Source organism: Gadus morhua, chromosome 6, assembly GCF_902167405.1.
Source record: "Gadus morhua chromosome 6, gadMor3.0, whole genome shotgun sequence".
Lineage (NCBI taxonomy): Eukaryota > Metazoa > Chordata > Actinopteri > Gadiformes > Gadidae > Gadus > Gadus morhua.
In genome coordinates this window covers 2,288,685-2,314,168 of record NC_044053.1, presented here as the reverse complement: position 1 = coordinate 2,314,168, position 25,484 = coordinate 2,288,685, and the positions used below count along the sequence as shown (strand labels likewise).

Genomic DNA, 25,484 nt, shown 5'->3' with positions numbered 1-25,484 from the left:
AAAGCGGCCTCACATAAAACCTAAAATTATCAAACTTCTTCACGAAAATGTTTAGTTTTCTTTGCATGAAAAATATTTTTCGATCTCGTAGGTCCCATGAGCTCTACCGGAAGGGGCGTGACTTCGCCACTCTATACACTAATCCACCGCGAAATCTATGGGGGCCGCCATCTTTGCCTGTTGCCATCGCTGTGTTGCTGAAATGTTACTTGCCGCTGCCCTCTAATGGTTTTTCTGCTCGCGGACTTTTCGTAGTGACAGGTATAAACAACAACATGGAAAATTGGATAGATGATGTCAGGCACTGTCCAAAACTTACAGATGAAGGTAATTTATTGACAATGTAATGTATTAAGATGTGTATTAATTGATGACAACAATAAAACCTAGCTACCATTAGCTCTGTTTGCTAATGTGCTCACAAGTTGCAAATTTGTTAACCACGACCAGTTGTAGCAATAAAGTACATGTCCTTACAGGTATTCAGGATTATTGTATTAATCGTCTGGCATGCGATGAGCCTCAGAACGCAAACTTCAGGGCACTGATTGAAGGTCAGAATTATATGAGCTCCGGATGGATTGGCCAGATACTACACGCCATCGCAGATCAGCTCATCAGGTTCAAATGTGTCGTGAGGTTTTCACAGGCAGTGAACTCGTACCATAATGTGTCAGTAACCATACAGAGAGAAGATGGCAAAATTCTTGAATGTGTGTGTGACTGCGTGGCCGGCCGAGGGAAGTGTTGTAGCCATACAGCAGGACTACTGTACACAATAAAAAATGCAACAGCAAGAGGGTTCACAGGCCTGGCCTGCACAGACACAGCATGATCTTCCCAGCATAATTGAACAGCTTATGTACTAAAAAAAACTAAAGAAAACGGAGAACATTTCGCATTAGCAACAACCGCCTACGGGGACCAACACGCTACTTCCGTAGCAAAACACGGCAAGTCAAGTGATTCCAGCAACTCAGCAATGTCGGCGCTGCTTTACTTCCTGTTTCGCCGGATTAGTGTATAGGGTGTATGCACTAAGTACAAGAAGTGCATCAATATATCGCTGTCGGTACAGAAAGGATGTTCATAGAACCCGGCATTTACACAAGGGAAGTAACTTTTTCAGTCACATTTTTTGTATTAGCCTATGTCATTAGCCTAGTCCCTACGTGACGGGGATATGTGTCAGGCAGGGACATTGTTGGTAAGAAAATGGCTTTACGTTACAGATTAATAGTGTTATTATTTCTTAATAGGTCTGTGTGAATGATAAATAGCACACAAGTAGTGGCATGTTGAGAGATGGTGTAATTGGAGTTGGGGATGTCCATGTCTTATCAGAATTTATATGCATGAATGTGACCGCACCAATAGTACAGAATCAAACAACATTTATAATACAGATTTGTGTAAAGACTTATGCCGCTTTTCCACTGCATGGTACCAGCTCGACACGACTCGACTCGACTCGACTCAGCTCGCATTTTTTGCGTTTCCACCGCAAAAACATGGTATCTGGTACCTGAAGTGGCTGCTTTTTCTAGTACCGCCTCGCTCTAGGTTCCAAGCGGCTGAGCTGATGCTAAAAGGTGACGTCGGCAGACGGCCGGCCACTGATTGGCCAGAGAGTGTGACGAAGTCACGAGAGCGACATGGCAACCATGCTGGTAACAGCCATAGCAGCGCCGCAGCCAACATATTCCACTTCTTCAACTTCTTCAACATGCCAGCTAATAATACGAACACGAATACCATCGCATCGATGTCCTCATTTGTTGTTATGTGGGTTCTGTCCATGTGTGGGTTACGTAGGTGTTGTTTGCGTCGCGTACAAAAATACGTCACGGCCCTTTCGCGCAGCCGACCCCGCCCACGTCCAGGAGGTACTATTTGCGGTGGAAGAGGACCCGTGCTGCTACCGTGTCGAGTCGTGTCGTGTCGTGTCGTGTCGTGTCGTGTCGAGTCGAGCTACATGTGCGGTGGAAAAGCGGCATTAGACGTGTTTCCAGTTCAAGTCTACAAAAGTTTATTTTTAAATAGTTGAAAAAGTCATGTTATTATTCTATGAGGAAATTAGGAGCATATTTCATACTGTATTTGTTTCTGAAGCTAAATGCATTAGTTTGTGAATGATGTTTTGTATTTGCAAACCACACTGAGTGTGTGTGTGAATCGTTGTGCGTGAGTAAAACACGTTTTGTGTGTGTGTGGGGTTTTGGCATGATTCTAACTCCATACAACCCTCGTTTTACGAGAAAACACGCCCACCACAACACACACACACGCACACGCACACACACACACACACACACACACACACACACACACACACACACACACAAACACAAGCACCTACAAGCACACACACACACGCACGCACATGCACTAATACATTCCATTGAATAAACCAGGCCAACAAAGAGGTGGGTCTATACCCGCTTCCCTGCGCCCCCTACAGGTTACCAGATGTAACTTGTTTTGAAAATCGCTATATAGAGTGGCGAAGTCACGCCCCTTCCGGTAGAGCTCACGGGACCTATGAGATCGAAAAATATGAATGGGTGTCAATGGAGAGAAAATTATTATTTTCTGGTCCCAGTCTTTATATGCCCTGGATTACACATATGTTGTTTGTGGATTTAAATGATAATTTTTCATGCAAGGAAAACAAAAAATTTTCGTGAAGAAGTTTGATAATTTTAGGGTTTATGTGAGGCCGCTTTGTGAACTACAGCTCTTCGCTGCTCTCGACGCATATGATACACGTCACCACACCCACACTTGGGCCGTTTCTCAATTTCTAGCACGTGACTCCCTCCCGCTTAGCCCAGTCTGCTGTGATTGGTTGTGTGTGTCGGCAACCCCCCCCCCCCCTCCCCCCTCGTATGGTCGACTTCTCCACTTCAGCGCCGCCCATGCACTGCACACAGTCACATTATTACATAGGCCTAAGTAAAGTTTTAGCGCAAACTTTATTGAGGGGCGTCGGTGGGCGCGAATACTCCCCCTGGCTCCAACTTTGAATTTTCTAGTTGAGCAGACGTAAAACAGGTATACATAAGTCGTAAACAGTCTAAAGCAAGGGGGAAAGTAAAAAAAGCACAAGATGAGCCCTTTAAGCAAGAACCAAAGAAAACTTTGATATGATTTCTGTATTTATTTTGAAAATGAATGAAATGAAACAGAAAATGATATGTTGTCGAGCTTTTAAGAAGCACGAAGCGCTTAAACCTTCCAGCTAATAAGAGGTTTTGGATGCAGTTAAAAGATGTAGCAGTAGAGGGCGCCAGAGATCACTGGTCCATCATCCGACCTGCCCCGAAGTGACAGTTATCGAAGAGCAGGCTGTAGCCGGAGCCGCCAGCCCTGACAAAATCACCCACCGTCTTGGTCCCCCTGAAATCTTTTGTTTCCAAAATCTAGACACATGAAACATAATTTGAAATATTTTAAGACATTTGTATTTTTTCGTAGGAAATACAAAAAAACACAGAGACCATCGAAGATCAACAGCAGTGGTGTCCAGACTAATGCAGTGAGTGTGGCAGGTTTTGTTCATCAGCTCGAATAACCCTCCCTAGCCCATCATGTATTGGGGGGCAGGTCCTCCCCTGCCCCCATGGACACGCCCCTGAATAAATAAAAACTTTTAGGGCATCTTACCTGCCAGGAAGGGCTCATGTGTCTCGTGTCCACCACCACGGTCTGAGAACTGATGCCAAAACCGTCTCCCTTATGGACCAACCATGTGGAACCGTCACGCAAAGTCACCCTACGGTATGAGAACGTCCACCAGAGGGCAGCATTTAATTAACCTGTACCAAACTTGAAGAATATTAAACTCGGGTACAATAATTCAGAGATCCAACCCTGCTTTAGGGAAGTGATTTTAGTCTCATATTTTTTTTAATTCTTTGATATCCGTTCTACTTTCCCTAACTGTAATGCATAATTATAGCAAGGATAATGTATTCAGGAACACATTTTGTAAGGTTATTGAACTTAATAATTCTTTAATGCAAGAAACCAAAACAACAAAGGTTAGATTATTTAATCTCAAAACCATTAACCATGGTCCACACACCAATACAATATTGTAACATTTGCATTAAGTGAACCGAGTTGATTGCGTGCTAGGACTGTGCTCGAGTTAAGTGGAACTGACTTCACTCCTGAGTGGCTTAGGGGTCCTAACTGGAAGCTCATGCTCCCCAGCGGTCTCCTCATCCTGACAGCCCGATGGACCGGCGAGTCGTAAAGTCGGGTCAGGTCTGACTTGGAGAGATCGAAGCTGTAGGATCTGGCGCCCTCTGCAGGACCGAAACAGCGACAGCAGAAACATTGTTCAAACTACTAGAGATATTACATAGCTCTGTACACAGGGAGTTTCATCTCTCCCTCTGGGGGGCAAGGGTCATGGGGGTGTCATACAGGTATGGCCTGTTAAAGAACTTTAACTAATGGCTATTCAAAGCTATTTAAAACTTAATTGAATTGTACACAGCTACACTTTTTTATATTAAACATGGCCTGCATCATGCATATAGGTTTAATTTTATCTCTATATCCTGGGGAAACCACACATATTGACGCCCATTTCCAGAATTGACAACTTAATAAAAGGACTCACCCCCAAAGGAAGACTCCACCACAAGGCCCAGCTCTGCCAGGAGAGCAGCAACGATCAGGGTTTGAACAGAAAACATCTTTCCTCTGTTCTGACTCAACTCTCCCTCTTCAGATGTTGTCGAGCCCATCATTTATAAAACTGTTAGCCCGCCCATCAGGAAACATCCTCCCCTTGAACAGCCAATGAGCAGCCTGCCTTTTTTTCTCCCTTCCAACTTTCCAGGTTGTTGTTGTCTGTGAGATGGTCACACTTTCAGTTTCAGTTCACCAAACCTCAAAAGTCCCCTTCAAACCATTCCAAGTGTTCTGCTTTTACAAAGCATGAGACACCACACGTACCTAAATGTTGTAATATCTCACCTTGATGTTGTAAGTGTACTTATGTATTTTACATGACATTTGACATAAATCATTTCTTTCATGCATTTGTTCGATAAGTTGTTTTTTCAGAGGGTCAACAGGGAAGGGATGATGTCATTTTGGATTCTCCCCCAACAAGAAAACCGATGCCCAGATGGAGAGCTCTTTGCTCCACACCCCTCCAGAATTTCCCCAAAATCACAACCACATTTTAATAACAACTATGGACTGGTAACCATCACTTGGTGTTCTCTGAGGCAGTGTGTGAACACCATGTACTTCATGACTACCCAGTGTTATGAAGGCCCAGTACTGGCCTGGAATGATGACTTCATCTTGGAAATTCCAGAAAGCCATTGCTCAAGACAGGTCAATACATTTCATATTACACTTTATCATTCAGGTGTTCCGCAGCATTTATCCAAATGGCTTTCAGTGAATTTAGATGACAGCAGTGAGAGGAAGTGCGACTGCACCTCCCTGCAGCTGCCCAGTCGCCTTTTCCCTTTAGAATTCCACATGGTCGTTTTAAGTGCTTCAAGTGTGTAGCGTGTAATTCCATGCTCACAGAAAAAGTATTCACACATCCCATAACAAGCAGGATATGCAAAGTAAAGGGAAGAATTACCTGCTTATCCACTTCCATTGTGTATTTGCCTTGGGGGCTACTGTACGTGGGCAAAACTAAGCGGCAACTATAAACCAGAATCTTTGAGCACAAATGCGCAATAAGGAAGAATGAAATCAACTCATCAGTCGCATTAGGGTTGGTCAATCGGCTGCCAAGAGGGGGGACGTGAGATTATCCTCCTACACAGAGAGGCTTGGTATATATTTAATTTAAACACCTGCATCCCGAAAGGGATGAATGAAGATTTGTCACTAAGTTGTTTCTTATAAATACAATGTATGATCATTTGTACGTTGCATATATGTAATTTATTCTCATCAACGGACTGTCTTAATTAAGTAGTGACAATGATCATGTTTGGACTGGACAATTGAAATGCCATTGTTGATGTCAGGGGGTTTGTTAATGGGTGTGGTTATTTAAGACTGGTACATGGTTGCACACTGAAGAAGGCACACGCCAAAACGTCTGTGCAAATAAAAGTGGATTCATGCATAGTCCCGCATCCCTCCTACTTTACTTGATCTGACTATTCAGGCTGGGACTCTTAAATACACATTGAGTGAAGCCTGCTCCTATCATAACTCACGTTGCGATATTTAGATCCATGTGTATATGGAGGTGGCCAGCCTTAACAGACATCTTTATTGAGTCAGGTCGATTATCACAATAAAAAGATTGATGCTTTCATGAAGGCATAATGATGTCAATAGATTGTAGCCAATAGACGGTAGCCATTAGCCAGGAGCCAATAGACGGTAGCCATTAGCCAGGAGCCAATAGACGGCAGCCATTCCTACATGAGCAGCCCGTCATGGTACTTCGTCCATCATTGTGATTGGTTGATACAGTAGACTACCGACTTCTTATGGCCGGTAACCGATTGTGCTACTGTATGATTCTGCTGACCGTTTGATGGAACAGCTGTTCCGAACCCTGGTCCCCAGAGCGTTAGCCACCAGCGCTCTCCGCTCTCTCTTCCCCACGGAGGTCGGGAACTTGAAATGGTTGGAGGATATACATGAGAGTACAATAGACACGATATCATAGCGTTTAAAACCTACATTATGGTTCACTGGAAACAAACATCGGCAGGAATTGGACCCTGGTATCCAACAGGGCTCGCCACTGCACCAGCGAGGCAGGGACAATGATACCTGAATGTGAGTGGTAAAATGGATTTATTCGCATGCTAGAGCAATAAGTAATTCGGAACATTGATTAGGGCTGGGACGACGCGTCGACGTCATCGATAACGTCAACGCGAAAAATGCGCGTCGATTAAAAAAAGAAAAAAAGATGGGCGGCGCTGGAGCGTAGTAGCAACGCGAGTGGCTCCTCAGACTTTCATAAGTGCAAGGCGCCACGCACTCGTTCCTCTAAAGTATGGGAATTATTTAATGTAAAAGGAAACGATTCCGTGATATGTCGTCTTTGCAAAATGGAGATGACTTTCCATTCTAGCACCACGGCAATTCACCAGCACCTGAAGAGGCGCCACCTGGTAGCAGCTGCAGATGACCGAGCACCGTAGAATTCTAAGAATGCATTACTTTGCACTTTTATTTTGGAATTTAAAGGCAATAAACATGTATTGAAATGTTAAGGAATTCCTATTTTTTTCATTCAGATATGTAAATCAACATGTATAAATTGCTATTAGTCAATTAATGGGGGGATAATCGATAATCGAATCGAATCAAAATAGAATCGGACTGAAAAAATTAATCGTTAGATTAATCGATGCATCGAAAAAATAATCGCTAGATTAATCGTTTAAAAAATAATCGTTTATCCCAGCCCTAACATTGATATTAATAACGGATGCTTTAGTGGGCACATCTTAATTGATTTAGTCTCGGAAACAACCACTCTGAACATGGAAGCCCTGTACACCAAGCAGTTAAAGAGGTTATCTCAATCCATTCAAAGTGATAGCACCCATCCTTTAAACAGCGTTTCAGCTGCTTCCCTCTAGACAGAGGCTCAAAGTTCCCAAAAGCAGAACAAACCGCCACTACAGGCACAGTTTTGTTCCTTCATCCAATCTCTGCATAATTTTGTTGCACTTTCTGATGTACCGAGCACCTCTGTGAATTTTGTCTTCTGTATCTGTGTCCTTTTTTACTATGTATGCTTTAAGTGTGTGAGCGCCTTTTTCTTGACCTGCAAACCAAATTTACCCACGGATATGAATAAAGCTACCTTGAACCTTGAACTCTGTGGCAGCCAAACTCTGTTGAAGATTCCATGTTATGCTTTTTTAGGGTTAGTAATTGCATTTGGGGGTACTACTCGAATAATTCTCACACTGAACTTTTCTGCAGATCCAATTTCAGCGTCTTTCAAAAACGGTCTGATTTGTATCATGTCCCTTTAAGGCCCCCCTCCCGCTTAGCCCAGTCTGCTGTGATTGGTTGTGTGTGTGTCGGCAACCCCCCCCCTCGCCCCTCGTATGGTTGACTTCTCCACTTCAGCGCCGCCCATGCACTGCACACAGTCACATTATTGCGTAAGTAAAGTTTTAGCGCAAACTTTATTGAGGGGCGCCGGTGGGCGCGAATACTCCCCCTGGCTCCAACTTCGAATTTTCTAGTTGAGCAGACGTAAAACAGGTATACATAAGTCGTAAACAGTCTAAAGCAAAGGGGAAAGTAAAAAAAGCACAAGATGAGCCCTTTAAGCAAGAACCAAAGAAAACTTTGATATGATTTCTGTATTTATTTTGAAAATGAATGAAATGAAACAGAAAATGATATGTTGTCGAGCTTTTAAGAAGCACGAAGCGCTTATCCTTCCAGCTAATAAGAGGTTTTGGATGCAGTTAAAAGATGTAGCAGTAGAGGGCGCCAGAGATCACTGGTCCATCATCCGATCTGCCCCGAAGTGACAGTTATCGAAGAGCAGGCTGTAGTCGGAGCCGCCAGCCCTGACAAAATCACCCACCGTCTTGGTCCCCCTGAAATCTTTTGTTTCCAAAATCTAGACACATGAAACATAATTTGAAATGTTTAAAGACATTAGTATTTGTTCTTAGGAAATATAAAAAAAACACAGAGACCATGAAGATCAACAGCAGTGGTTTCCAGACTAATGCAGTGGGTGTGGCAGGTTTTGTTCATCAGCTCGAATAACCCTAGCCCATCATTTATTGGGGGACATGTCCTCCCCTGGGCCCTGCCCCCCATGGATACGCCCCTGAATAAATAAACACTTTTAGGGCATCTTACCTGCCAGGAAGTGCTCATGTGTCTCGCGTCCACCACCACGGTCTGAGAACTGATGCCAAAACCGTCTCCCTTATGGACCAACCATGTGGAACCGTCACGCAACGTCACCCTAGAGAGGGAAACGGTATGAGAACGTCCACCAGAGGGCAGCATTTAATTAACCTGTACCAAACTTGAAGAATATTAAACTCGGGTACAATAATTCAGAGATCCAACCCTGCTTTAGGGAAGTGATTTTAGTCTCTTCTTTTTTAAATTCTTTGATATCCGTTCTACTTTCTCTAACTGTAATGCATAATTATAGCAAGGATAATGTATTCAGGAACACATTTTGTAAGGTTATTGAACTTAATCAATAATTCTTTAATGCAAGAAAACAAAACAACAAAGGTTAGATTATTTAATCTCAAAACCATTAGCCATGGTCCACACACCAATGCAATATTGTAGCATTTGCATTGGGTGAACCGAATTGATTGCGTGCTAGGACTGTGCTCGAGTTAAGTGGAACTGACTTCACTCCTGAGTGGCTTAGGGGTCCTAACTGGAAGCTCATGCTTCCCAGCGGTCTCCTCATCCTGACAGCCCGATGGACCGGCGAGTTGTAAAGTCGGTTCAGGTCTGACGCATTGGAGAGATCGAAGCTGTAGGATCTGGCGCCCTCTGCAGGACCGAAACAGCGACAGAAGAAACATTGTTCAAACTACCACAATGTTGACATTATTATGCATTCCTTATTTAGCTCTGTACACAGGGAGATTCATCTCTCCCTCTGGGGGGCTAGGGTCAGGGGGGTGTCATACAGGTATGGCCTGTTAAAGCCCTTTGATTAATGGCTATTCAAAGCTATTTAAAACTTGATTGAATTGTACACAACTACGCTTTTTTATATTAAACATGGCCCTCATCATGCATATAAGTTTAATTTGATCTCTATATCCTGGGGAAACCACACATATTGACGCCCATTTCCAGAATTGACAACTTAATAATATGACTCACCCCCAAAGGACGACTCCACCACAAGGCCCAGCTCTGCCAGGAGAGCAGCAACGATCAGGGTTTGAACAGAAAACATCTTTCCTCTGTTCTGACTCAACTCTCCCTCTTCAGATGTTGTCGAGCCCATCATTTATAAAACTGTTAGCCCGCCCATCAGGAAACATCCTCCCCTTGAACAGCCAATGAGCAGCCTGCCTTTTTTTCTCGCTTCCAACTTTCCAGGTTGTTGTTGTCTGTGAGATGGTCACACTTTCAGTTTCAGTTCACCAAACCTCAAACATCCCCTTCAAACCATTCCAAGTGTTCTGCTTTTACAAAGCATGAGACACCACACGTACATAAATGTTGTAATATCTCACCTTGATGTTTTAAGTGTACTTATGTATTTTACATGTTGACATAAATCATTTCTTTCATGCATTGGTTCGATAAGTTGTTTTTTCAGAGGGTCAACAGGGTAGGGATGATGTCATTTTGGATTCTCCCCCAACAAGAAAACCGATGCCCAGATGGAGAGCTCTTTGCTCCATACACACCCCTCCAGAACTTCCCCAAAAACACAACCACATTTTTAATAACAACTATGGACTGGTAACCATCACTTGGTGTTCTCTGAGGCAGTGTGTGAACACCATGTACTGGGGGTAACCATGACTACCCAGTGTTATGAAGGCCCTGTACTGGCCTGGGATGATGACTTCATCTTGGAAATTCCAGAAAGCCATTGCTCAAGACAGGTCAATACATTTCATATTACACTTTATCGTTCAGGTGTTCAGCAGCATTTATCCAAATGGCTTTCAGTGAATTTAGATGACAGCATTGAGAGGAAGTACGAATGCACCTCCCTGCAGCTGCCCAGTCGCCTTTTCCCTTTAGAATTCCACATGGTCGTTTTAAGTGCTTCAACTGTGTAGCGTGTAATTCCATGCTCACAGAAAAAGTATTCACACATCCCATAACAAGCAGGATATGCAAAGTAAAGGGAAGAATTACCTGCTTATCCACTTCCATTGTGTATTTGCCAACGTACCCTTGTGGGCTACTTTACGTGGGCAAAACTAAGTGGCAACTATAAACCAGAATCTTTGAGCACAAATGCGCAATAAGAAAGAATGAAATCAACTCATCAGTCGCATTAGGGTTGGTCAATCGGCTGCCAAGAGGGGGGACGTGAGATTATCCTCCTACACAGAGAGGCTTGGTATATAGCCTACTTAATTTAAACACCTGTATCCCGAATGGGATGAATGAAGATTTGTCACTAAGTTGTTTCTTATAGATATAATGTATGATCATTTGTACGTTGCATACATGTAAATTATTCTCATCAATGGACTGTCTTAAGTAGTGACAATGATCATCTTTGGACTAGACAATTTAAATGCCATTGTTGCTGTCAGGGGGTTTGTTAATGGGTGTGGTTATTTAAGACTGTTACATGGCTGCACACTGAAGAAGGCACACGCCAAAACGTCTGTGCAAATAAAAGTGGATTCATGCATAGTCCCGCATCCCGTCCTCCTTTACTTGATCTGACTATTCAGGCTGGGACTCTTAGATACACATTGAGTGAAGCCTACTCCTATCCTAACTCACGATGCGATATTTAGATCCATGTGTATATGGAGGTGGTCAGCCTTAACAGACATCTTTATTGAGTCAGGTCGATTATCACAATAAAAAGATTGATGCTTTCATGAAGACTAATGCATATGCAATGTACTTATTGGAAAGAGGGGTCGAATCCAAAGGAATAGCTTTAACGAGACTTTATTTGTATAAAGTATTTTCGGTATGGTAAACTGATGCTCTGAAGTAAAGAGAGATTGGAGATGTGCCTTAGCACGTGCGAGAGTGTTCTCCTAGCTGATCCTAACCACAAACCCACGTATGGTAATCGCTGCCGGGTGAGTTCTAAAGTTTTCGTGGCCAGGTGGTCTTCTTTATGGACTCAGCGAGGACCGGAAGACTTGGAGAGGAACCGGTGTGACGTAATCCTCGGTTTTCCTCGCCTGGTCTGTGATGCTGCCCTCTGTGGCTAAAGTATCTATTGCAGCCTTCAGTAATGTCCTGCTTTCCCTTGTGGCTATGTGTAGTATTTACGGCTTATATATTTGGTCCTACCCCCTATTGGTTAAGTGAGGGAAATACAGCTTGTGTTCCTAAAATACGTAACAGTCCCTCCTTGGTCATCTTAGATGACCATACAAAAATATTTTAGATCATAAACACCATTTACCACACCGAAAACATAGTCAAAGTAGAATCTATCATCAACACCATCAACCGTCGTGGAAGAACCTCTTGAAGAGAGGGGAAAAACCACTACGCGTCCCCATAATACTGAGACGGCATTCACGTTGTGGGTCTTGTTGAAAATACAGGTCATTATTTAACAATACAACAATGAACATGAATCTTGTTATCATACAATCACATGGCCAAACAGCACACAAACAAAACTATCAATAGAAATCCTGAGCTAATACTTTTGGTCATGTGCTACAAGGTCATAAAATATTCAACAGGTGCGAAAGTAACGTAAAAATTGATGGTCATAACACAATTTTAAAATTTCAAAATGATTGATAAACTAAAATGGATTTGGGGGGTTCAGGTGATCTTCGTGTATTGGTGCGCCGGTTCATGTGGGTTGTTTGGGCATGGATTTGGGGAGTTCAAGTGATCTTCGTGTATTGGTGCGCCGGTTCCTGTGGGTGGTTTGGGCATGGATTTGGGGAGTTCAAGTGATCTTCGTGTATTGGTGTGCCGGTTCCTGTGGGTGGTTTGGGCATGGATTTGGGGAGTTCATTGTTTTTTCTGTCGCCGTCGGGTCTGTAATTCATGAACCCAAGACTCGTCCCTCCTTGTCAAGGGCTCATCTCAGAGAGGTTACTCCTACACCATGGGAGCCTCCCCACAGGTTCTCCGTCGTCGTGTCAGCAACAGGTGGCCTGTAAAACAATCGTCTCAAGGAAGATCAACAGTACCATTATCAATGCAGCGATTCAGAAATAACGGGTTGCATTCGCAACACTATACAATAACAAACAGCCTGGTATGGTTGTTGGAAATGTGTTATTCAAGTAAATCCGGGATATTGATTATCTTATATACAGGCGCTTCTACTAGAATAGTATAGGTGTTGACTATTCTACATATTACAGCTGGATATGGTCGGGCCCCTCAGGTGATGTATCATTCACTTTCATCGGATCATATTTGATCCCCATGTAAGCCTGAATGGCACTTGGCGCTTCTGTAGCGCCCACTGCTGTGGGGATCAGCAGATGCAGTAGCCCTCGTGCGCAGGGAATACAACGGCAGCCGGTGACAATTAACACGGTCTCTGCATTTATTCCCGCGACGGGCACTTACTGGATCATGCTTTTCCACCTCCCAAACATATTCTCCATCCAACCTGTGAAAGGGTCATTAATGCCGGAGTTCTCTGCCAATTCTAACCTGAGGGATTGTAATTATGCCAGCAACCCATCCAGAGCTGTGTTATTGGGGATAAAGTTGGCCTACAACACGTTGTGCCTATCGCATTAATCCCTCCTTGCTCTGTCAATAACATTTCCATATATATACATATTCCTTTTAACTTTATCTGTTAAACTGAACGAAGTGTTGCTGATTATGATACATGTAATTTATCTAAACAATATATATATACATAATTTTTATATGGTGGACAAGCAAAACAGAACCAATTCAACTCCTGCCGTTATTTGATCTCCTCATGTGACTGCTCCTTGCTCGGCGGAGGCAGTTTATCGGCTCCGGGTGTGTCTGCATCTGGTTCTGGAACTTTTGTTTCTATTGTAGAAATACAAACTCATGTACAGCAGTTAGTTGTTCAAAAACATTTCCTATAATTCTATTTTTAATTGTTCTAATGGAAGTCCATTATGGGACCCTAGAAATGTAAGTGTAAGCATGAATCTAACCGTAAGCATTAGGTGCAAAGTTAGCTGTGTCAGAGTGATACACTGTACTCACCTTGCTTCTGGAAACATAGGACCTGAAAATTGTATGCGTTTCAAACATGTTTGTATTATAATTGATCTATTTAGTGCTTGTGCGGATTTAAAATTTTTGTTTTGAGTGTCCCATTCCTTATTCTGAGCTGATTTCAACCTTCAACCTTGATTTAATATTCACACTACATCCCTCCTTGCGCATTGCTTCAGCCATGCGCATTAGAATTAACCAATCCTAACAACGGTGTAGTGCAACCAAGTTGAAGTTCCTTTCCTTAATCATCTGTACCTAAACCAATCCATTATGAAGATATATGAAGACCAGTACATACCAAACCAAAGGTCGATAGTTGTGGGTCTATGCAGCCGTCTTGAGACCACGCTGTTGTTAAATGCAGTAAACCGTAAATGTTTCATGAGTCAGATGCGCCGTAACTTATCAGAGTAAAAATAAATATCAGACTATGAGACGCTGACGTTGTATCAAAGCGTTACAGCAGTAGCAGTGGCATTTGAAAGGTTAACCCTCTACTGCTGAATCTAAATTGAGCCTATGTTGTCCCTGGCGAGCAGATGTATTGCTAATCCCTTTCCTATCTTATAAACCTAAAAAGATGAAAAAAGGGAAATTAGAAAGTTAAAATTTGTATGTTCAATATCACTTCTTTGTAACCGTATCTGGTTCCAAAAGCTACCTCTATTATACTACCCGATTGTCCTACACTATATGCACATCTGGGCATTAAATATAGGGTGATATTCTAAAACAAAACAAAACCTGAACCTAAAATAAAAATTCAGAAGTTATTGGATAAAGCCAAGTTATTGAAAGTTAATTATAACGAACCATTTTCTAATTATCTTAGTTTTATATGTGGTATGCTTTCAATATCCCCTCGTGTATGTAACAGTCGAGTAACCTCCATTATTTTGGTGGCTCTGGCACACACAAGAGGACATTTACACATGGTATATGAATCCACCATTTGTTTTCATTCTATATTTTACTTATTTTTATTTTCATTTTATTTTTATCTCTATATACACATTCGTAAGAAAAGCACGAACGAAGATGCATCATAACATGCATCAACAGACCTAAAAATAAGCATATTATTCAACAATTTGAGACCTCAGATGGGATTTCTTCCTGCGGAGCCCTTCATTTTCTAAAGGGTCCGCAGAGAGGTCTGTTGAGTGGCAAGGAGTTCTTACACATTCAGAAGTGTTGCTGAGGACAGCTGCCTCACAACAAACCAAAAGCCTTTTTTAACCATATGGTCATCTAAGTCATCATTCCTTAAGATGTCATAAATATGGGGTTGGCCGTTCCTTATCACATGCGTTTCTCTGCGCTTCTCTGGGGATAAAGGATAACGGGCCCAAACCAACACAGGACAACAAAGGAACAGAGTGAGAACTGATTTCCACTAACCTCAAAGGATTTTGAACGACCCTGCAGAATAACAGGGTGAAAAGACCACATGGGAAAATACAAACATACAAAACTTAAATTTGAACATTATCAAAAATATCTTAATATTAAAAATCTGCATTTCAATATTAGGCATCATACTTCTGTTGTTACCGTAACGTTTTTTATAGTTTGAAATATATATTTTAATCGTTCTTATTTTGGCATTTTTGGACCTCGTCAGGTTTGTTGAACTATGCATTTCTACCGCTTGTCCTCAGGATCCTCTATTGGGGGGGACTCTTCTGCTCTCCTATGAGGCAGGTTATCCCAAAACTCTTCTAATAAGAATTCCCAGGCCTGGTTAATCCCCGGACTTCTGTGGACGAGCGGTATGCATGCTATGGACAACTTTAAAGGCTAACCGTTCATGATGCGGAGTTTAGATAATTATTCCTATCTTAAGATCACCGTGTAACTGTCGTATAGGGATCTGGTTTGATGCAAGACCCCTGGGTTGGTGTCCTTTTGTAGGACTTCTTTCGGTTCTGGAATCCGGCATTCCTAATTGTTGAATACAAGATATTGCATGCATATTGGTGGTATGATATTATATCTATTGCAATCGCTCCAATGGAAGCAATAGTTGACCTTTGAACACCTCACGCAGTGTTATTCAGTCTATTCGTATGTAGTAGCTGATTATAGTAGAATTTAACCCATGTACCTTTAATATTCGCAAAAAACGTATTGTAATTGTGTCTACCGCAGTTGAGCTAACTCCCTCCTTGGGCACCGTTTAAAACCATGTGCACCATTTATTAATTAGACATATTATTCTAGCAGTTGAACCCCGTGTCTATTTGAACCAGCCTGGTTCTCTACCTGTCTTGCTACACAAAACGCATGTTGAATAGACAGAAGCGCTCAGCAACCTGAAAAAAAAAATAATAATTACTGTCCGTGTGTTTGGCATTCGTTCTTATACTGCCATTTCCTGGAGAGAGAAAGAATTAAGATCAATGCAGAGAAGTAAAAAGATGAGTGTTTGGCAACTATAATGCTTGTGTTGCCACCTTGTGTTGCTTGTGTTGCCACCTCCTAAAGAGAAATGAGAATTAATATTTTATGCACAGAAGTAAAATGATGATCGTGGGCAACTGATCGTTGTGTTGCCACTCCCTGATTAGAAAAGAGAATATTTGTAGTAATGTTAACGATTAAAAATGATGAATGTCGGGCATCCATTACTGCTCGGGTTGCCAAGGCCTGACAAGAAAAGAGAACAAATTTAGTACGAATGCAAGAGATCGGCTACTTGGAAAGCTGGGGGTCGTCTAGTTGGGACTCATAATAGTTATATATTTGTGGTACATTTGGAGATGTTGAGATGTAATTGGGAATAATCTCGTGTTAACGAGTAGGGGGCACTACCAAGAACTACAAATATGGCTGTGGTGCATACTACATACTAGGGATGGGCGTGAGGAATCGATTACTCGAGTACTACTCGTTACAAATGAACTCGGTTGGTGGACAGGCAAACTCGAGTTGGCATATACACACACACAAACAAAGTTTTCTGAAGCAAATGTATCAATTTTCTGTCGGCGCCACTAACGGATGACGTGGGCACAAAGAAAATTAAATGCATCCATTTCCATGGCGCGTTCCGTGCCGTGTGCAGGCACGCCAGAATTCAAAAAGTTAAGAGATGGCGGTTAAAGCAAATCGCAGCGAAGAATTTAAATACTTTAAAGAAATAGGAGATCATAAGGTGAAATGTAAAATATGCCAAGCGAAATCGAGCTACCAGAAAGTACTATGCGGCAACATATGCTCCTGAAACACAACGGTGAGTTCGGGAAAGCAGACCCGCAGCAACGGTGAAAGTGAAAGTGTGTCGGCTATTTTCACCGCCGCAAGACGCAGCTGTAATCCCGGGCGTGTAGAGAAGATCACAACTCTGAGTATTTCCATAGTCCATTTGCTGCCGTTTTATTTGCAGCTTTAAGCATTTATTTGCAATGGTTAGGCTACTTGTTTCGTTTTTTTTAAACTGTTACAGGCCTTGGTTCGACGTGATTTAAATTGTGAGACGCTGCGCATATTTATTTTTGTAAGGAAAATGTGTTTTGAACGTTTGCAAAAATAAATAATGAATACTCTGATAACTCTGACTGTTTTGATGGAGAATAAGCATTACATGTTTGGTTGGTAATATTGCCGTTCATCATCGGGCCTGCCGCCTATTCCTGCTGCAGATGCGTTGCATTCTAAAAATAGATTTGATTTAACGAGTACTCGATTGATCCTCGTGGAATTCCTTCGATCACTCGAGTTTGGAATTTACTACTCGTGCCCATCCCTACTACATACGTATCAGCCGACTACAGAAACTTCTTTGAGTTCTATCTGTCCGGCTGAAAATTGTGGTACCTTATAACATAAGGCTACCACTTAACCGCAATTTGTGTTCTCAATACACTATGGCTCTGCGCTGTGTGTACATTTATATGTAAACAAGTTATCGTTGTTAAAAATAGCGACAGAGAGAGAGATGTGTCGTGGGAGAGGCTGGGGGGTGGTCTTTATGATGAGGGTTTAGAGGGAGGAAGATTGGTGGTGGGGATGGGGTTCATTAAGACAGTGGAGGAGGAGACGCGGAGAAAGACGGGGTTGGAGTGAGAGAGAGATGGAAGGCCAGTGAGGGGACAGGGTGTTAGACTGGGCCTGGAGGGGGGGTGGTGGGGACTTTTATGAGTGTAAAGGGTTAGGAGGGACTCGTAGATTAATAATTCATCGTTTTTAATAACAAAATATCAACAGACTTGAGTATAAAAGTAATCATGCAGTCTTGGATGTTATTAGCGGATCATCAGATAGGTGGTATTTACTCTGACCGTCCGCAATGGAGCTATTGCTTAGGAACACAGACCGTGCCGGCCTCAGGAAAGTTCAGAAGAATGGGAGAAGTTAAAGATAATAATGATTGGAACTCTCGTTAATGTTCTTTTGTGGCTCGATCTTCACAGAGACCGACAGTGGAGGACCTTACCTCGCACCCATAACCATGAACAATCGTTAACGACAAGTACTCAAAACGACGCCAGTGGGGCATTTAAGACAAAGCTATTCTGTGGGGAAGGGGGGGGGGGTGGGAGACAGGGAAAAAGGGTGGGGAGGGAATTTACGAGAGGGGGTTTAGGCGGGAGGAAGAGACGAGGAGATCTACGAAGGGGGGGATTTGGGGGGGTTGGATTCACTACCAAGAACTACAAATATGGCTGCGGTGCAAACTACATGCGTATCAGCTGACTACAGAAACTTCTCAGAGTTCTATCTGTCCGGCTGAAAACGGTGCTACCTTATGGCATAAGGCTACCACTTAACCGCAATTTGTGTTCTTAATACACTCTGTTTCTGCGCTTTGTGTAAATTTATATGTACACAGATAGCCCTATGAGGTCCTTGGATGATAAGGGGAACTACAAATAGAAGTCATTGTTGTTAAAAATAGCGACATAGAGAGAGAGATAGAGAGAGGTGATGTGGGAAGGGTGGGGGTTCGTTCTATTCTCTGGGGAAGGGGGGGGGGGGGGGTCTTTATGAGGGGGGGTCTTTATGAGGGGGGGGGTTGGAGATAGGGACTAAAGGATGGGGAAGGAATTTAAGGGGTGAGGGAGGGCCTATCTTTAGACAGGCAGGCAGACAGAGAGAAAGAGCGAGGAATTGGGAGTTACAAGATTGTACAACGTTAATTACTTTTCAATATTCCATATTGAAACTGTGGAACAACCTTCCTGGTTGCCCAAAAGCAATATGTCTGTACAAACAAAGTGGATTTACAGATTTATCACATGTATACATAAATATTGTTCTCCCATAGATGTTGAATTCTATTAGTTACAAAACTATAGCCAAAATATTATGCGTCAGAAACTATTGCTTTACCGATGGTTTTCAACTTAATGCTATGGATTTATTGATTCGTAGAGGATGAGGGCACTTAATGAGCGTGCGGAATACCTCAAATATTGGAATGAAATATACAATATAATACTTCCAGCTATTGACTAGTGAAATGTGACAATTATATACAATTGGCTGAATAAGTAACTGCCAAAACATTGTTATCATTTGAAACAGATGGATTTTTAAGGGAATATTTTTATGGAGAGAGAACATATTTCTAGAGACAGACAGAGCACACCGGGGGTCCCTTTGTGCAGGCTACCATTGCCTTATCAAAACACCCAGGTCAAAAATGACACTTGTTGTCTTCAATAAGTGTGTGCTTGGAGAGAGAGAGAGAGAGAGAGAGAGAGAGAGAGAGAGAGAGAGAGAGAGAGAGAGAGAGAGAGAGAGAGAGAGAGAGAGAGAGAGAGAGAGAGAGAGAGAGAGAGAGAGAGAGAGAGAGAGAATGTAACACTTAAGTCGAGGCCCCCTGTTGCTCTTGAGCAATGGCGTTTGTTTCAAAAAGGGCTCCGACTACAAAGACTGTGGAGGTACAAACAAAGGAAACGCACGTTTCCAAGACGCGTTGTCCCTTTAAATCGTACACCACGTGGTACATCCAAAATGCTGCAGAAACAAACTAGTTTTGGATCTCTATAAGAAGTATGAGATTCCAGCAAGTTTGTCCCCACGGCGGGTTAGCGAGGGACTTGATAGCAGATGGGTTGTACTGCGTAAGTGCTACCTCTACGGCTGCGTTTTATACTAACCAAAATTGCACATTAGATGTTACATGAACCGGGCTGTGAGGAATCAATTAGATTTGAACTCCTTGGCTAACGCCGGCCAAGCCTCCGGTTCAATATGCAACTAAGCTAGATTAACGTTAAAAACCTGACCTTTCCTCGCCCCGCCGTAAGAGTTCGGAAGTTTATGGTCGGTAATAAATATACCTTATGGTGGCCTGGCTGAACTCGAAGCTTATCACCAAATAAATAACACTTAACCACAGGTAATACGTCTCCCACGTTGGTACAAACATTTAGATCTAATCAGGATTGGATACAGTCTATCTACAAACCCATATAAAACACACTCCCAGCCCTTTACTTCGTGAGCTCGTTATTCAATTTCAATCTGTTAGCGTATCCTAGGCCGTTCGTCTAACCGGCTGTATGAATTTAAACCAGTCCGAGATTACACGTCCCCGCAACCAGTCGAAGGCAGTACAAGCTATTCACCTAATGTTACTAATCTAACTATACAGAGTTTAGTCATTGACAACAGGTTCTGTTTACCTTTCTTGTGGCGCCTGTAAGTAGCTTGTACTGCTCCCGACGGCCCCGCGGTCGCAAGTCTCGGTCCGGAACTTTCCAATCACGTCAGGGCTTCACCAAATTGCAATGTACTTATTGGAAAGAGGGGTCGAATCCAAAGGAATAGCTTTAACGAGACTTTATTTGTATAAAGTATTTTCGGTATGGTAAACTGATGCTCTGAAGTAAAGAGAGATTGGAGATGTGCCTTAGCACGTGCGAGAGTGTTCTCCTAGCTGATCCTAACCACAAACCCACGTATGGTAATCGCTGCCGGGAGAGTTCTAAAGTTTTCGTGGCCAGGTGGTCTTCTTTATGGACTCAGCGAGGACCGGAAGACTTGGAGAGGAACCGGTGTGACGTAATCCTCGGTTTTCCTCGCCTGGTCTGTGATGCTGCCCTCTGTGGCTAAAGTATCTATTGCAGCCTTCAGTAATGTCCTGCTTTCCCTTGTGGCTATGTGTAGTATTTACGGCTTATATATTTGGTCCTACCCCCTATTGGTTAAGTGAGGGAAATACAGCTTGTGTTCCTAAAATACGTAACACATAATAATGTCAATAGATTGTAGCCGGTAGCCATTAGCCAGGAGCCAATAGACGGTAGCCATTAGCTAATAGATGGCAGCCATTCCTACCTGAGCAGCCCGTCATGGTACTTCGTCCATCATTGTGATTGGTTGATACAGTAGACCACCGACTTCTTAGGGCCGGTAACCTCAGTGCTTCTGTATGAAGGTACTGACCGTTTGATGGAACAGCTGTTCCATCAAAAACAAACTCAAGTTAAAGTAAATCAGCGGGACTCGAACCCTGGTCCCCCGAGCGTTAGCCACCAGCGCTCTCCACGCTCTCTTCCCCACGGAGGTCGGGAACTTGAAATGGTTGGAGGATATACATGAGAGTACAATAGACACGATATCATAGCGTTTAAAACCTACATTATGGTTCACTGGAAACAAACATCGGCAGGAATTGGACCCTGGTATCCAACAGTGCTCGCCACTGCACCAGCGAGGCAGGGACAATGATACCTGAATGTGAGTGGTAAAATGGATTTATTCGCATGCTAGAGCAATAAGTAATTCGTAACATTGATTAGGGCTGGGACGACGCGTCGACGTCATCGATAACGTCAACGCGAAAAATGCGCGTCGATTAAAAAAAAAAAAAAAAAAAAAAAGATGGGCGGCGCCGGAGCGTAGTTGCAACGCGAGTGGCTCCTCAGAGCCACTCGCTCTGAGGAGCCACACCTGAACGAAGTGCAAGGCGCCACGCACTCGTTCCTCTAAAGTATGGGAATTATTTAATGTAAAAGGAAACGATTCCGTGATATGTCGTCTTTGCAAAATGGAGATGACTTTCCATTCTAGCACCACGGCAATTCACCAGCACCTGAAGAGGCGCCACCCGGTAGCAGCTACAGATGACCGAGCACCGTAGAATTCAAAGAATGCATTACTTTGCACTTTTATTTTGGAATTTAAAGGCAATAAACATGTATTGAAATGTTAAGGAATTCCTATTTTTTTCATTCAGATATGTAAATCAACATGTATAAATTGCTATTAGTCAATTAATGGGGGGATAATCGATAATCGAATCGAATCAAAATAGAATCGGACTGAAAAAATTAATCGTTAGATTAATCGATGCATCGAAAAAATAATCGCTAGATTAATCGTTTAAAAAATAATCGTTTATCCCAGCCCTAACATTGAGATTAATAACGGATGCTTTAGTGGGCACATCTTAATTGATTTAGTCTCGGAAACAACCACTCTGAACATGGAAGCCCTGTACACCAAGCAGTTAAAGAGGTTATCTCAATCCATTCAAAGTGATAGCACCCATCCTTTAAACAGCGTTTCAGCTGCTTCCCTCTAGACAGAGGCTCAAAGTTCCCAAAAGCAGAACAAACCGCAACTACAGGAACAGTTTTGTTCCTTCATCCAATCTCCGCATAATTTTGTTGCACTTTCTGATGTACCGAGCACCTCTGTGAATTTTGTCTTCTGTATCTGTGTCCTTTTTTACTATGTATGCTTTAAGTGTGTGAGCGCCTTTTTCTTGACCTGCAAACCAAATTTACCCACGGATATGAATAAAGCTATCTTGAACCTTGAACTCTGTGGCAGCCAAACTCTGTTGAAGATTCCATGTTATGCTTTTTTAGGGTTAGTAATTGCATTTGGGGGCACTACTCGAATAATTCCCACACTGAACTTTTCTGCAGATCCAATTTCAGCGTCTTTCAAAAACGGTCTGATTTGTATCATGTCCCTTTAAGGCCCCCCTCCCGCTTAGCCCAGTCTGCTGTGATTGGTTGTGTGTGTGTCGGCAACCCCCCCCCCCCCCCTCCCCCCTCGTATGGTCGACTTCTCCACTTCAGCGCCGCCCATGCACTGCACACAGTCACATTATTACGTAGGCCTAAGTATAGTTTTAGCGCAAACTTTATTGAGGGGCGTCGGTGGGCGGCTGGGCGCGAATACTCCCCCTGGCTCCAAATTTGAATTTTCTAGTTAAGCAGACGTAAAACAGGTATACATAAGTCGTAAACAGTCTAAAGCAAAGGGGAAAGTAAAAAAAAGCACAAGATGAGCCCTTTAAGCAAGAACCAAAGGAAACTTTGATATGATTTCTGTATTTATTTTGAAAATGAATGAAATGAAACAGAAAATGATATGTTGTCGAGCTTTTAAGAAGCACGAAGCACTTAAACCTTCTAGCTAATAAGAGGTTTTGGATGCAGTTAAAAGATGTAGCAGTAGAGGGCGCCAGAGATCACTGGTCCATCATCCGACCTGCCCCGAAGTGACAGTTATCGAAGAGCAGGCTGTAGTCGGAGCCGCCAGCCCTGACAAAATCACCCACCGTCTTGGTCCCCCTGAAATCTTTTGTTTCCAAAATCTAGACACATGAAACATAATTTGAAATGTTTAAAGACATTAGTATTTGTTCTTAGGAAATATAAAAAAAACACAGAGACCATGAAGATCAACAGCAGTGGTGTCCAGACTAATGCAGTGGGTGTGGCAGGTTTTGTTCATCAGCTCGAATAACCCTAGCCCATCATTTATTGGGGGGCAGGTCCTCCCCTGCCCCCCATGGACACGCCCCTGAATAAATAAACACTTTTAGGGCTTCTTACCTGCCAGGAAGTGCTCATGTGTCTGGCGTCCACCACCACGGTCTGAGAACTGATGCCAAAACCGTCTCCCTTATGGACCAACCATGTGGAACCGTCACGCAACGTCACCCTAGAGAGGGAAACGGTATGAGAACGTCCACCAGAGGGCAGCATTTGATTAACCTGTACCAAACTTGAAGAATATTAAACTCGGGTACAATAATTCGGGTACAATAATTCAGAGATCCAACCCTGCCTTAGGGAAGTGATTTTAGCCTCTTCTTTTTTGAATTCTTTGAAATCCGTTCTATTTTGTCCAACTGTAATGCATAATTATAGCAAGGATAATGTATTCAGGAACACATTTTGTAAGGTTATTGAACTTAATCAATAATTCTTTAATGCAAGAAACCAAAACGGCACAACTATTTAAAGGAAAAAAACAAAGGTTAGATTATTTAATCTGAAAACCATTAACCATGGTCCACACACCAATACAATATTGTAGCAGTTGCATTGGGTGGACCGAGTTGATTTAAGTTGAGTTAAGTTGGACTGACTTCACTCCTGAGTGGCTGAGGGGTCCAAACTGGAAGCTCGTGCTCCCCAGCGGTCTCCTCATCCTGACAGCCCGATGGACCGGCGAGTTGTAAAGTCGGTTCAGGTCTGACGTATTGGAGAGATCGAAGCTGTAGGATCTGGCGCCCTCTGCAGGACCGAAACAGCGACAGCAGAAACATTGTTGAAACTACTAGAGATATCAGATATCAGATAGCAGCTACCACATAAAGAAACATCATCCAATCCAGCCTGAGTGTGGGTTCTTGGCGGGACGGGTACACAGCAGTTACATTACATAGCTCTGTACACAGGGAGTTTCATCTCTCCCTCTGGGGGGCTAGGGTCAGGAGGGTGTCATACAGGTATGTCCTGTTAAAGCCCTTTGATTAATGGCTATTCAAAGCTATTTAAAACTTAATTGAATTGTACACAGCTACACTTTTTTATATTAAACATGGCCCTCATCATGCATATAGCCAGGTTTAATTTTATTTCTATATCCTGGGGGAACCACACATATTGACGCCCATTTCCAGAACAGACAACTTAATAAGGACTCACCCCCAAAGGAAGACTCCACCACAAGGCCCAGCTCTGCCAGGAGAGCAGCAACGATCAGGGTTTGAACAGAAAACATCTTTCCTCTGTTCTGACCCAACTCTCACTGTTCAGATGTTGTCGAGCCCATCATTTATAAAACTGTTAGCCCGCTCATCAGGAAACATCCTCCCCTTGAACATCCAATGAGCAGCATGCCTTTTTTGTCCCTTCCAACTTTCCAGGTTGTTGTTGACTGTGACGAAGATCTTAGCAACTTTCGGTTTCAGTTCACCAAACCTCAAACATCCCCTTCAAACCATTCCAAGTGTTCTGCCTTTACAAAGCATGAGACACCACACATACCTAAATGTTGTAATATCTCACCTTGATGTTGTAAATGTACTTATGTATTTTACATGTTGACATAAATCATTTCTTTCATGCATTTGTTCGATAAGTTTTCAGAGGGTCAACAGGGTAGGGATGATGTCATTTTGGATTCTCCAACAAGAAAACCGATGCCCAGATGGAGAGCTCTTTGCTCCATACACACCCCTCCAGAACTTCCCCAAAAACACAACCACATTTTTGATAACAACTATGGACTCGTAACCATCACTTGGTGTTCTCTGAGGCAGTGTGTGAACACCATGTACTGGGGGTAACCATGACTACCCAGTGTTATGAAGGCCCTGTACTGGCCTGGGATGATGACTTCAT

The 25,484-nt window shown here is 42.9% G+C and overlaps 1 protein-coding gene across 6 annotated transcripts; it reads right to left on the bottom strand.

The window, feature by feature from the left end:
• Positions 1-3,137: 3,137 nt before the first annotated feature.
• Positions 3,138-24,943, bottom strand: LOC115545538 (uncharacterized). 6 transcript variants are annotated; one of them, XM_030358831.1, is made up of 4 exons: positions 9,856-9,988; positions 4,169-4,313; positions 3,667-3,775; positions 3,138-3,422 (listed from the first exon to the last, which is right to left on the bottom strand). In XM_030358831.1, the coding sequence occupies exons 1-4, from the start codon at positions 9,983-9,985 to the stop codon at positions 3,297-3,299; spliced, it is 510 nt and encodes a 169-aa protein (XP_030214691.1). In that variant the 5' UTR covers positions 9,986-9,988; the 3' UTR covers positions 3,138-3,296. The 6 variants fall into 6 exon arrangements, 5 of the variants coding, with proteins under 5 accessions (XP_030214691.1, XP_030214690.1, XP_030214689.1 ...); XM_030358830.1 differs by lacking the exon at positions 9,856-9,988 and adding an exon at positions 4,634-4,780; XM_030358829.1 differs by lacking the exons at positions 3,138-3,422; positions 3,667-3,775; positions 4,169-4,313 and adding exons at positions 8,321-8,605; positions 8,854-8,962; positions 9,369-9,516 and having other exon boundaries at positions 9,856-10,013.
• Positions 24,944-25,484: the final 541 nt, after the last annotated feature.

Coding starts and splice junctions, on each gene's coding strand:
- LOC115545538 (XM_030358829.1), bottom strand. CDS start 9,985: ATGATGGGCTCGACAACATCTGAAGAGGGAGAGTTGAGTCAGAACAGA. Junction 9,517..9,855: donor GGTGGAGTCGTCCTTTGGGG/GTGAGTCATATT, acceptor TCGGTCCTGCAG/AGGGCGCCAGATCCTACAGC. Junction 8,963..9,368: donor CTAAGCCACTCAGGAGTGAA/GTCAGTTCCACT, acceptor TTCCCTCTCTAG/GGTGACGTTGCGTGACGGTT.